The sequence below is a fragment of the Aulostomus chinensis genome, chromosome 6, assembly GCF_037954235.1.
Source record: "Aulostomus chinensis isolate RoL2024-O1b breed Wild chromosome 6, RoL_Achi_v1.0, whole genome shotgun sequence".
Taxonomy (NCBI): Eukaryota; Metazoa; Chordata; class Actinopteri; order Syngnathiformes; family Aulostomidae; genus Aulostomus; species Aulostomus chinensis.
The window spans coordinates 8,241,638-8,255,612 of record NC_141325.1 but is presented as its reverse complement, the minus strand read 5'-3'; the positions used below and the strand labels follow the sequence as shown (position 1 = coordinate 8,255,612).

Sequence of the window (13,975 nt, the reverse complement as noted above, 5' to 3'; positions counted from 1 at the left end):
AGTCAAGTTTTTGAACAAGTAAAAACCCCAGTCTCTGCCGTTACAACACCGGCACGTATTCTAGAAGTTTTCTCTGTCAATAGACTCATTTGGACAAAAAAAAAAAGTAAACGCTCAGCAAAGAAAAAGGCACAATTATGAACGGGGCAGAGTTGTGCTAACTTAACATCCTCGCTAGAAACAAATGAAATTTGAAAGAAAGTAAAATTAAGAAATAAAATCAGTGCAACAAAAAAAAGTTACATTGAACCTACTTGGCTGATATTTATGAGACAGTGAATATTCCTCCCAGGATACTACAGTGATCAAAAGTTAATAAATAAAACATGATTGCAAGTTTAAAAAAAAAAAAAATTAAACTCAGCTCTGTTGACTTCCTGATTTCTGCATGATAAATCTTCGTCGGTGACCTTTGACCCCTATGTAGTGGGGTCAGCTCCATGCACACTAAAATGAGACAAACCCCTCTTGGTTTTATTTTTTTCTCTCTGAAACAATGTTTAAACCTAGATTAAAACGACATTTTTAAAAAGATATAAAAATACAGAGACTTTTATAATTGGATTTGTAGATGCTCTTAACACTTTAAATGGTGAACTCACTGTTGTGTGACCAATTCAACACTGTGGTTTACCACTTTAACACTTGAGCAGTAACACTGAGGCAGTCCTTGACATCTGGCAAAAAGCTCAGTGGCTTAATGGGATGGTGTGACCTCACAACCAGACCATCGACACACACATACACACACACCATGGGTAGTCGCTATAAAAATTGTTTATTCAGAGTTTGAGACCATCATCAAGTCTCTTTCAGAGTGAGAATATCAGATGATTTTATTCAGAGGAAAAACAAAATCGCGAACAGTGTTTGGAAGAGTCATAGGTAAGTGGAAAGTGTTCCTGTTTGCATAATTTATGGGTTTAAGAAAAAAAAACAACAACAAATGATTGACAAAGAAGCCTAAACTAAACTCCAAAATGCAAAATCTAAAATGTTTTGTTAGACCAAACTTTTTTTTTTTTTTCTGAGTGCATCTAAAGCTGTAATACACATATTTCTAATAAATGCCTAAAATCGAACAGAGTCTTGTTTGCCTTGGTCTAATTTAGCCATGATTGAAGGAAAGTACATGCAGCTGACACATTTGCATCGTAAACAAAACAGAGGAAATTTAGTAATGGCCATTTTCCAGTTGACACAAATAGCTGCCTAGTTTTCTGTGTCTGTTAGTGTTTGGACGTATGATTGCTATTCACACACGCGCACAAGTGTCTCAGTGGAAGGTGGCAGAACAAATTGCCATCATCTGAAATTTGTGTGTGTGTGTGTGTGTGTGTGTGTGTATGTGTGTGTGTACACATGCGACCTTGACACATTGCTAATCTGCTGAAGGAGAAAGACTTGACCTGATTGCTGCTGGGCCAAAGAGCATGACTGACACTGCATGCACATTTCTGTGTATGAATGTGTCTGTGTTTCAGTTACTTCTGTGTATGAGCACTCGATGTTGTGTGTGACTGTGAGTGTTTGTATGTGTAAATGTGTGTGTGTATGTGAGTGTGTGTGTGTGTGTCTGCCTCACCTAAACTTGCATCAAGCCGTCCCATAACTCAGCTAAAGTGCCTCGCTCTAAAAGACCAACAAATAACTCAAAGATTTAATATCTCTGATTGTGTGTTTGACACATTTACGGCCAGAGGACTGATTGCCATTATCCAGCAACAAACTATGTATTTACTCAGTGCCTTTTAGTGTTTATTTCACAGTAAATAAAACAGCCACAGAATAAGAAAGACAAAATAGAGCAACAGAATGAAACAATAAGCACATGGTGGTCAAAGCAAGAAAAAAAGAAGAGAAAACAATGGAAAAGGTGAAAGGGGGAAATGAGTGGGAAGAGGAGATGGGAATACAGAGGAGAAATGCTGAATTGCTATTATGTGGTGCAGTAGAAAAGACACTTTGCTCAGCAAGCCTGGGCTGCCAGGAAGCATTTTAATCACAACGGTAGATCCAAATAGGAGCCGAAAGCAGGGTAGGTCAGGAGGTTGGGTCGATTTGAAGTAAAAGGTTATCGCATGGGAGGGGGCTGAGTGTAATCAGATCTGGTTAAGGGAAAAATCACCGTTACAACAGAGAGAGGGAAAGTGAAGGACAGGGGGGACAGAGAAAGTCGGAGGGAAAAATAAGCACTGTATGGAAAAAAGAAAGGCATGGAGAAACAGAGATAAAGAGGTCGGATATCTATCATCCCTCCTTTCCCTGATATCTGTAGGTCATTCCAGCCTTCTTAGATGCATTGTGTACCACCTAACCTCCAGAAGAGGAGTGTGTGTGTGTGTGTGTGTGTGTGTGTGTGTGTGTGTGTGTGTCTGTGTCTGTGTGTGTGGGTCAGAAAAAGGTTTTTAAACAGAATAAGGGATAGATCGAACATAATAATAAATCATTAAGAATTGTCATTGGTTTAGTCAAACAAAACCCAATGGAATTTTTGCATCGAATTATGGACAACTCTAGAAAATAAAATGGAGCGGCCAAAAGTTTATGATACTTACAGCATTTGTTCAACTATTTTTGACATCGCAATACAGAGAAAAGTAAACGCACCCGCCAGAACTTGCTATGGGTTACACTTTGGCTGCATGACTTCAGCACCACCACAACTAAACTTTGCGCATATGTTCACTTTGGTGTGATGGTGTTTAACTTTTTTTGGCTGTCACGTCTGCCTCGGTAATCTTGTTAACCAAGTGCTACCCATTTAATTCAAGTACTGTATGATGGAACTTGCTGCTGGAAAATTAATTGAAGAAGATGTAAATGAGTTTTTTTTCAAACAAATGAGGGAACAGTTTGGCTCGATTATGTAATCATAGAATAATTTAAGTTTGTGTATTGTGAAAATCAGTTGGGTCTACAACTGCTGGCAGCAGAACGGGAAGTGAAAAAAAGCTACCATAGAGAAGGTAAGTCACTGGAGAAGCAGAAGGTGGCCTCCAGTAGTGTGCATTTCTTTTTGGTGTCTGCGTTCCTCTTGTTTGCCTCTGTGAGTCTCGGATGCCTCTCGACGTACACTCGCCTGCATCTGTCTCTCAGCGTGCATCAGCCCGAGTGTAAGCCAAAAACAGCACATTACCCAGCTTTCATTGCACCCCAAGGAGGGCCCGTTCCATTCGAGAATGTTATTAGCAGAGCTAAGAAGGATATTTCTGACTGTCACTAACTCTCTGCTGACAGTCAGAAAAACATCCTCACATACCAAAGTGATGCAGAGAGTTACGATGGTCTGTTCTACATTCAAACTGTCTTCAAAGCTCACAAGTCCAATTAAGTATTTCCTAGGCACTACTGCACATCATACACTGACATACTTTGTCATCTGGAGTTTAGTTTTCTTTAGGTGTACTAGTATATAATTCAGCATATTTAAAGTGTCCAGTAACCTAAAATTCCTTTTTGTATGCAGCATAAAGACTAAAAATAAGACATTACTGCTCTGTGAACTGGTATATTATAAGGCCATCGTGTTCCCCTTAGCTCTTACACGATGTGTAATCTTTAAAAGTATAATTATGTTTCGTAAGATTCACCCGCGAACCAAATCTTGCATTGTTGGTTAGTGTCGGTTACAAAATTTACAACGTGTAAGTAGAGAAGTAAATAAATAACGCAACCAAGGCCCATGAAAGGGAAAATGACAGACATATTTACTGCCAAATAAAATAACCCGAGTAAAAAAAAAAAAAAAAAAAAAAAAAAAGCAAGGGTCAGCATGATGGATTTCTACCTGCAGCGCCAACAAGACCAACTTGGGAAAAGATGATTTCCAGGATGTGTGTCTGTTAGAGTGATACTGTCTGTTAAAGTAGTACATGAGGATGTGTGCAGTTTGGTCTGTGTGTCCCCTAATAGACTCCATCAAAGACCCCAGTTGTCCTTTGGAGAGTTCACTCAAGCAGATCCTCACTGTCAGTACAAGCCAGGTAAAAATGGGGAGGCGGTGCCAGTTTTGTTATTGGTATTTCTTTTCAGGCTGACCTTTCAATAACCTGAGCCCTCAGACATGTCCCAGTTGTCTTATATGGCTGAATTGACCAGAGCAATGACGCTTGGAAAACTACTGCTGTGGGTTCAACTCTCAGGCCAGTGAAAGGAGCTTTGAATGAACAATCCATTGGGCTATACGAGGCTTATGGTGAAAGAACAAACGCCTTTTGAGGGCATTCCTATCAAATAGCTCAACTCCCTTGCTACACTGTTGCTGTGCAGCCATAAAGTGCCCATCAGTCACTTCAGCCTTTTTTGTTTCCCTTGGGCCGTGGTGGTCTACGAATCTTAAAATGATCTCTCTTCTGTATGTGATCATGTACGTAGTGTTGAGTCTGTTTTCTTAAAGTTGGGCTCCCAGATGTCTGATTAAAGTCTTCACCAGACCATAACAGGAAGCTACTGATGATAGACTAGAATTATCTATCAAAGTCGCTGCTTCGAAAAATTACCCGGTTTGTCCTGTGTGTCTTCCTTCACTGTTCTAGAGTGGTCCCGCAGGTATATATATATATATATATATATAAACCAACAAAAAGCAGTAGTTCAGTTTGGTTTTTTTGGTTTTTTTCCACAAAATAATTTATATTTGTCAGTCAAAGGTGATGAATATTAGCTTTCTCACACTGGTTTGGAGTTTAAAGTGTGAAGGGGCAGCATTTGAGGTTAAGATCATGATATTTCAGCATTGTTATGTGACATTTGTGAACTGCTTGCTGACTGTAGTCATAGTAAACATTAACAGTGTTTACCGAACAAAGACTACAGGAGTTTATAGGAGCAGAGGCTGAGCTTTCTAAGGCCCAGACGTCCTGCGCTGCTAGAGGTGAAGACCTGAGTTGGAACCCATTCAGACCACAAAAGAAATCTTCACAGCTGTACATGTGCAAGACGGATAAACCCAACAGTAACTTGCTCTTAAAGAACGTCGCACAAAGTGTGACCACGTTTAACTGTGCTGAAGCAGGATTGTCCCCACACATTGCTCTGGGCCTGCGCATGGTTACATCATCAATGAGTTGTGTGAGCGTGATATTTAGTTGGGAATGTAGTGAATTTGAGTTTATATTCCATTATAAGAGCTGAGACGGGACAGAAGTTAGCGCTCCAAAGTGTAGGTTCAGACGATTTACTGATCCATCTATAGGAGTTTGCTCGCTTGCTGTGTGTACAGCCGAAACACATCCAGCAGCTGCACACACTAGTGCGCAGGGCTGAAGCCCATCTCTTCCAATCATAATGGGGTCAAGGAGGCATCAGTATAGAGAACTCACATGAGTCAAAGAAACCAGACTTTAGGGGAAGTAAAGTGCTTTGGGCATGGTACGGCTCACGTAGCGTGAGTGAGGTGGCTACAGTATGCATGGAGACTGGACTTACTTTTGTCCATCCTCATGAACTTCTCTGAAATATTAACACCTATTCGTAGACATTACAGAAATCAAATATTCACGGGCACTTCCTGTATGCATGCTGAACTGTCTTTTTTGTACTCACATGCAATGCGCACATGTGCCTTGCGACTTTTGGTGGTTCCAGCGGAGCTCCAGGCCACGCACTGACACCAGTAATCCTCTGGACCAAACAGCTCCTCCACCTGCTGCCGTGTTATTTCTATACTGGCTTCTCGTACTACCAGACCTGCAAAGGACAAGAGAAGACACCGTTCCATTATCAACTTGAAGATTTCAGTTACGATTTTAATTCAGGTATGAAAATACTATGAAGTAAGTGATTGTATCACAATTTCCAGATTTTAAGTGAGCCACTCACTCTGAAAAGGCTTTTCATCTGGTGATACGGCTTTTTTATGTTAGCTTATGCAGCAAAAATATCCCTGCAAATATTGTGGAAGCAGGGGTATTTATATCTGCTGCCATTTACAAACCCTGGTCATTTACCGGGTAGATTCACTCTGGATTTAGTGTAAACTTTGTAAGATTATTCCTTTGCACTTCCACCACTTATCTCACCCTGCTCTCCAATTCCTTTTTTCTCTGGTGTTTTGAAAGTAGCTCCATGTGAGGAATAAGTGTGGGGTTTAAATAGCTGCACCCTACTGATAGGGCTGTAAGGGAGCTCAGTCAGACGAGGACTGCAGAGGAGAAAGGAAATGAGGAGCAAGGGATAAACACGGGATTAAAACATACATCTTTAATATACATACAGGAAAGAGGGGTCTGAACACAGGTAGGAAAAATAGAATGGTAAAATTGAGGAAATGTGAAACAAAAGAAATAAAGAAAAGGTATTGAGATTAAGCAGACGTGGAGGGAAACAAGGAAGACTGGTAGAGCAACATGACAGAGTCGGAATAGAAGGTTTGGCAAAGGCAATGAAATGTGAAATAAAAATGAGATAAAACGGGTTTTGGGTAAAGATTTGTAGGGACTGGAGAGTAGACAAGTCAAGTGTTATGAGAAAAAGACCTTGGCAGTTTATGTCAGGTCCAGCGGTATTACAGAGGCCCAAGCACCCATCTCTATGGGGCTCCCCAAATCTGACTTGAACCTGTTACTTATGAGGACTCGCAGTAAGTTCCTACCACAAGAGAAACTGAGAAACAGTGATAATAAGCAAACTTCCATTGAGGCAAAGGGGACTGGGAGGTGGGCAAAAAGTGAAATCCAGTGAGGAAGAATGTGCTGGGTAGAAGACTAATGGCTGGCAATAGCATTAAAGAGAAAAAAAAAAAACATGAGGGCAAAGAGGGTAGAAAGGCAACAGAAGCTTTTGTGAAAGCTAGCAGAAATGGGGAGATGAGGCTTTTGAGTTAGAAAAAAATATATACAAGATTGATAAAAAGGGACAAGGAGATGGAAGAGATGGAAAGAAATGAAGAAACTTTGATGACAGAGGAGAGAGAGAGGAAAGGTACAGCGGCAAAACAAGGAATAATAGCCAGTCAAAGCATGAAAGCTATGAGCAATGAGGGCAAAGAGCAAAGACGATACGAAAACTAGAGTGAATACCAGCACTCCGGCAAACTTGCAAACAAGAGAGATTGTTTTGGCATCGCAGATTAAAATGAAAGAGCAAGAGACACAGCAAGAGAGGTAGAGGCTAAGGAAACGGCAGCTAAAGAGGCAATTATAACCAGCAAGATGCCCGCGACTAAAGCAGAGGCAACTGTAGGCAGGCACTTGCAGTGAGAAAAAACACAGCATGGAGGACAAAAAGGGCAAAAGGAATAGCAGGGAGGGAGACACCAGTGAGCACGCTACTGCCAATGTAACGAGGAAAGTAAGGCAATTAAAGTGAATGGAAAATGAGCAAGACAGCTAGTTATGGCAAATGAACTCCAGCAAATGCAAAGAAAGAATTCGGGATGGCTCATGAATGGAACCATGGGATTCAGGGGCGCAGTGTGAGGTTGTGCAAAAATAATTAAAAAAAAAAAAAGATATAAGCAGGAAATTAAATAAATTACAATTAATTAAATGGCAGCAAAATTTCAAGTATTAGCTGGGTATTACTTATGGTGTATACTTTGTTTTAGGATAATAACATTGTAAAGAATGTTTAATTACATGTAAACATCAGGGTCAAATACACATATCCTTATGTATAATTTTTTTAAAAAGTCTTTACAAAACGAGCCTGTGGTGCTACATGAACTCTCTCTCCAGAAAACAAACTACAAATATTCTGCACTCATTCAGTCAAATGGGACACTAACTGTACTGTGCTTCTTTTTTTTCCTTTGGTAAACACTTAAATAATTCAATTTACATGATTATGCACATACATTCATGTATACGAGTGTGGTTTTGTTCCAAAACTCAGAAGTTGAGATATTTCTACAACATGCTGTTTGTGTAGTTGAATAGCTGTCAGGGGTAAACATGAATGTCTGTTGCAAGAAAGGAAAAAGCAATATTAGTGGACAAATAGGACAGCAAGAAGGGAGGCGTGGGTTTAACAAAATAACACAACGGAGATTGACAGGGAACATTCAGGAGAAATACAATAGTTTTACAGCAAAAAAGTTTTAGCGGGCTTGACTGTGGACACCTAAATCACAGTGGTCCATCAAGGTAAAAACAAGATCTCGGGGTGGCATGGCAATCTGTAACACCAGATCTGTTTCTTGTTCTCCCTTCATGTGGTAAAATGCACTTAAATAACTACTTGCGAAATCAATACTTCACCAAAGACAGGGAAAGTATCATGTTCAAGCTGTGGCTTGATAACATATGATGCAATAATGCAAACTAAAATAACTCATGCTATCATCCAAATCTGAATTCCATTTAATCTGAAATAAAGCAGTATATACAGTAGATGCTGGATGTTACTATTTCACACGATATAGGAAAAGTGTCACTCTTTCATCCCGTCCAGGGTAATTTCCATGAGTGCTTCAGTTTCGGTGTCAGCTGGGGACTAAAAGTAAGAGTGAAAATTCATAACAGAGAAAAAAGAGCACTTCCAAACTTTTGACATCACACATTTCCAACACATCATAATTTTACATCTTTCCATATCCAGCATGAAAACTCCCATCTTTCCCCTTGGTGTCACGCCATCACATAAGTCATTTCAAGCAAAGAAGGTGGCAATAAACATAAAGGAGATAAAGACAGATGTCACTAGATCTTGAGTTGTGCTGCTGAAATTAGTGAAGCCCCAGTAGTCTATATTGTTTGCCGATGCACGGCTCGAAAAGCTATTGTGTTGCTAGGCAGAAGGATACCTGAGGCCTAAAAAAGTCCCTGATCACGGTGTCGTATTTTGTTTAGATACACTGCTTAAAGCGTTAACATCATTCTGTTATGAGAAGACAAGCATGGAGTTTGGAGTCTCTGTGGCATGACAGTATTTCACATCAACAAAACCGCTGCTGTCAGCGAAGGCAGGATGAGGGAAGAGAAGTAGATGAAAAATGGAAGACAAGTATCAAGACAGGGTACTGTCACAAACATTTCAATCAATCATGAAACTGTGCACAGCCCTGAACATTTCCTTTACTATGAGTGTGTCAATTCTTGTTACAAAGTTTTCTTGTCAGCTGGGAAAGTTGGAGTACACAAGCAGGTGCCGCGCTTTGTCAGTTCTGAACTTTGATATCTGACAAATGGAACCTGGAACCTAGATTTGGACAAGCAGCACAGCAGACATATGCAGATGTCTTTCACATATAGATGTCAATACAGCCTAGCTGTCATTTACAGTGCAAGTACTATTCCCAATGGTAAAATACCTGTGTATTCGAACAGGGAAGTATCTCATGCAAAATATATATTTATGAAATAAAATGCACAACATTTTATTTATAATATTTTACTTATTTATACGATGATTGATTAAAAAAAAAATCAGGGAGAAAATGTTGAGAGGCAAACCCGTCTCATGTAGCTAAGTAGCCTGTAAGACAAAAGGGTTACAGTGTTTTGGAAAAGCTAACAGAAAAGACTGTCGCATGTTCCTGTGTAGTGTGGTAGAACACAAGTTGGAGTCCCAGTAAACAAACAAAACTACTAGTAAAATAGCTCACGGAAAAGCCAGCAGGTTTTTTTTTTTTTATTTTGTTTTCATTTTTGTTTGGTATCAGTTATGGCCTTTAACAACTGCTAATAAAGTGTTGGCAACACAAGCTAACATCTCGTACGATAGATGCCAATTTTGGCGCACTCTGGTATGTTCTTGACCCAGATGGAACAATCCACTTGGAAAATACATAAAACATCTTGGCATTCCTTGGAAACTAAAAAAACAAAAAAAACAAATTAATATTTTATATACCATATTTTTTCTGTCTCTGTTACTTCTCCATTTCCTTCTGTTCTTCAATTCCACCTAAATACCTTGATGAAAAAGTAATGAAAACAGTAAAAGCCCAGAAAAAGTGTAAAATTTGGATTTATTTTAGTCATTCGCACCAGACATACAAAAAAAAAAAAAACTGCCGCAGTGAAATACACTGGAGGAAAGCAGATACACCAAGGACACACTTGGAAAAAAAAGTGGGGGGGGGGGGGGTTTAAGGCTAAATGGTTTAGAAAACTAAAGAGATAAGGGAACAAGGGGGGAGCTTTCTAGTGTTTAAATGTGATCTGTGGCAGGTCAAACAGACAAGCCTTTAGGGAGAAGAAACAGAAGATACAGAAAAAGTCAACACTGGTTATTATTATTTCATCCCAACCACAGAAGGAGAGAGCCTGACAAAGACGAAGACAGGAGGTCAGAATAGACACATCCAGAGGGTGGACGCAATAACACGAACATCCCCGCAGCAAATACTGCATCTGTGAATCCCATAATATTTCATCTTCACTCAAAGTGTTTCAGTGCAGTTGTGGTTGTATGAATATTATTGAGCTGTGTTTAAATTAGACATGCGAGACATAAGAGAGTCTGTTTACCCTAAATCTGTTAGCAGCCCACTGAATGTCATCTAGCTACAGGGATGCTGCTCAGTAAGTGACATGACAACTCCCTGTGGAGGAGCAGCTGAAAATACAATTTCCCTCCGCTGATTAATTGTGAACATTTCAACCATGTTGAAGTCATATGATGAAGATAACTGGATAATGATAAAGGCATTAGCTATTTCACATGTAAGATATGCCTATGAGGAGTATTTCAGTGGTGTCGGTAAATTTTCCAACATTTTTTGTGTGTGTGTGTGTGTGTTTTGTCATTATTTCTGTTGAATAAAAAGATTCTGAACAAATATCCTTGCTTTTGTTGGCTGTAACTGCTTGCTGAAAGAAAATTAAATAATAACAATAATAATAATCATAATGATAACAACTTCAGATGGTAAACACACTCAGCCAGTAACAGGTTTGAAGGGAATAAAAATGTTTTCCATCGATAGCCTTCACGGCCACAAAATTTAAGCTCAGTTTGACAGATTTTGGATCGATGTGTGGTATACGCTCTATGATTATCAAAGCATGAATATATAGCAAAAAATTAAACATTCTTCACTCTATCTGAGCTATTATGTAAAACAGAAGGCAATAAACAAACCCAAGTATGATCAAATCTAACTGCTAGGACTACAATAAGTATGCAAATCCAAAAGAGTTCAACTTAGCCCAGAAAGTTGAGTCAGACATTAAGGAATATATCTTCTTATCTGGCACTAAGAAGCTGAAGATGTGACATGTTACATTAAATGAGAGCCTTGTTTTAATGATTAGGTTATAAGAAGAACGACTGAAAGATGGAGACAGAACAGAGGCAAAAATGAAAGAGGAAGATGAAAATAGAATGAGAGACATTGTGACATTGTGTCTACAGAGGGAAATCATTCAGGACATCAACTGAACAGAGCCACCGGCCTGTGACCAATTGAACTCTCACAACATAGGAGACTGTGTGTAAGTGTATGTGTGTGTGTGTGTGTGTGTGTGTGTGTGTGTGTGTGTGTGTGTGTGTGTACTCTCTAAATGGCCTCCACTGTGACATTGATTGATCATCATGGTTCCTTCTGGTCCATGTTTGAATACCTATTATGTGTGTGTCTGGGAGTGTGCACGTAACATATGTGAATTTCATTTAGTCTTCACATTTGTGTCCTCCAGTAGCTCTAAAGAGGCAGTGAACCAGGACATTTCAGGACACGAGAGAGCGTCCACAGGGAGCGGCAACCAAACACGGACAATTTCACACAAACACGCACCCACTCAAAGAAATACAAAAAAAAGCACACACACGAACATAACTGCCCTTCCAGATACACACTCTTCTCCCCCCCTACACAAAATAGGGACCTATCTTTCATATACACAGACACGGTTGAAAGACATGCAGACGCAGATCGGCAATAAACCAACACATTCTTATTCGTACCCCTCAAGCTTCAGCTCTGAATGCAAGTTCACTTCAAAATATGAGGCAAAAGGCAACACCAGTTTCAGTGACAGAAGCGTGTAGCCTTCCAAAATAAAGGTTTTTTTTAAAAATCATTTTGTATCATAATGTGTGAAAGCTATGGATGAATAAGGCCTATATGGCTCCTAGGACAATATCATGGCAGTGCACTGCACTATTATTTCCTTAATAACAATAATTGTTACTAATAACAATAAAAATGTCAAATGTTTGCAATGTTGTTAGAAATAGTAAACCAAAAGAGCTTTCATAAGTCTGGGGTTCTTTTACTGGAAACAGTCTAGACTTGCTGTTTCAAATGAGTTTGAGGACAATTGTGGTTCCCGTTTGATCCATCCACCTCCCTAACATGTACTTTTGTCACTATATTCAGACATAATGGCATCTTCTCTTTTGCAAAAACTTCTGCACATCCAAAATGGAAACTTGAGGTTTCCCTTCAATGGCATAATTCTAGAATCTGTCCTCCAGAGCAAAACATGCATGTGTCGTGCTCAGACTGTTAGACGGATGCTAGTCGGGACGTCCCAAACATCGCACCGCAAGGATGCTATCATCAGAAATCGGGGATAAGAGAAAAACCCTATGACCCTGTGTTGCAAAGTGTTTCAGGATCATACATTTATCATTCAAAATGACAAGTCCCTGGTAACTGACGTCCTGCTAGCTGCAGTGATAGCAGTCTGACCCCAATGTGCCTTACATGTGGAGGAAGAAATGACTGAGGACTAAATGCAAATGCACCTTAAAGCTAGAGAGGACAAGCAGAAAAACACTTTGGATGATTTTGAGGGAAGCTGAGGTTGGAAATGCCTGAGATAGAAGTATTTTATGATTAATTTAGGCTTATAAAGTCATCCTGTGCTTGTGGAATCATAGCTTGCCGTGGGTCAATCATTTGTTAAAGGTTTGCTTTTATTGATACCAGAGGCGACAGATGTGTATTGTCAGTACAGGAGCGGTACTGTTGGCTGTAATTGACCTGCCCTGTAATACATGTGTAGTTGAGATACAGCTGAATTTATTCATTGTAGCCTTGACTGTTATCTTAGTTATGATTCTGCTGGTGTACTGTAAATGTCTGCATCTGCACTGTAACTCCTGTTGAGGTACATGTGAATCTATTATTGTGCTGCTGGCTGTAAGTTGTGTACCTGCCCTGGCGGGTGAATCGCCAGGGATACTATTACTGTACCGCTTGTTTCTAATTTCCCTCTGTCGAGGAAGTGGGCATTTTCAGGGATTCTGTTATGAGCAAACATAAAAGAAGGCTGGCCTTGGCCAGTTGCATTTGCAGCTACTGTGAATTCTGCAGCAGGGAAGCGGTGGATTAGAGAACTCCGTAATGAGTGGTGGGAACATACTGCTGCAGAATCTTTGGAAAAAAGATTACAGGAGTAATGCTGTTGTGTAAGTTCAGATGCCAGCATGTATGGATTCTGTTCACACCTACCAAAAAAATCCAGAAACAATTGAAGCCACATTTAGCTCCAGATGGGGAAAGGCAGATCTGACTGGTTCTTTGCATTTGTTGTAAATTTAGCAATTATATTCCAGATGAAAATGCAGTCCAAAGGGTCAATATTTGTCAAACTGGGAATGAGAAGTTGGAAATACCTCAAACCAAATGCCGAATCACATGCACTTTCAGATCAAGACTCACTCACACAGAAGCTAATTGACCTCCTTATATATCTTGATGGCTGTTAATAATTGAAGATGAGCAATCTGAGTTAAAGAAAGGTTGATACAAAGAGACAGAGAAAGAAAAAGATAAGATATTGGAGACAGCGGAAAATGGCAAGAGAGCAATAGGAAACAAAAACAGAGGAGAGAAAGAGGAGAAAAATCAAAATTAGAAGGCGGAGAAAGAGGAGGAGATGAAGAAATAAATGAGAAGAAATCAATACGAGCGAGATGGCAGCAAAGGAGGGAAAGAGGTCACAAATCACCCGAGCCAATACTGCGTGCCGATAATATGTGTGTGTGTGTGTGTGTGTGTGTGTGTGTGTGTGTGTGTGTGTGTGTGTGTGTGTGTGCATATATGTATGTGTAAATATGAAGTCACGGGTCAGTGCGA

The 13,975-nt window shown here is 39.8% G+C and overlaps 1 protein-coding gene across 3 annotated transcripts in view; it reads right to left on the bottom strand.

Annotated features, from left to right (window-relative positions):
• The window catches only part of unc5ca (unc-5 netrin receptor Ca), a 184,290-nt gene that overhangs the window by 68,749 nt on the left and 101,566 nt on the right, over positions 1-13,975 (bottom strand). For all 3 annotated transcript variants that reach the window (XM_086206252.1, XM_086206254.1, XM_086206253.1), the window contains exon 3: positions 5,548-5,691. In XM_086206252.1, the coding sequence (XP_086062378.1) occupies positions 5,548-5,691 (144 nt within the window). The remainder of the gene's footprint in view (positions 1-5,547; positions 5,692-13,975) is intronic.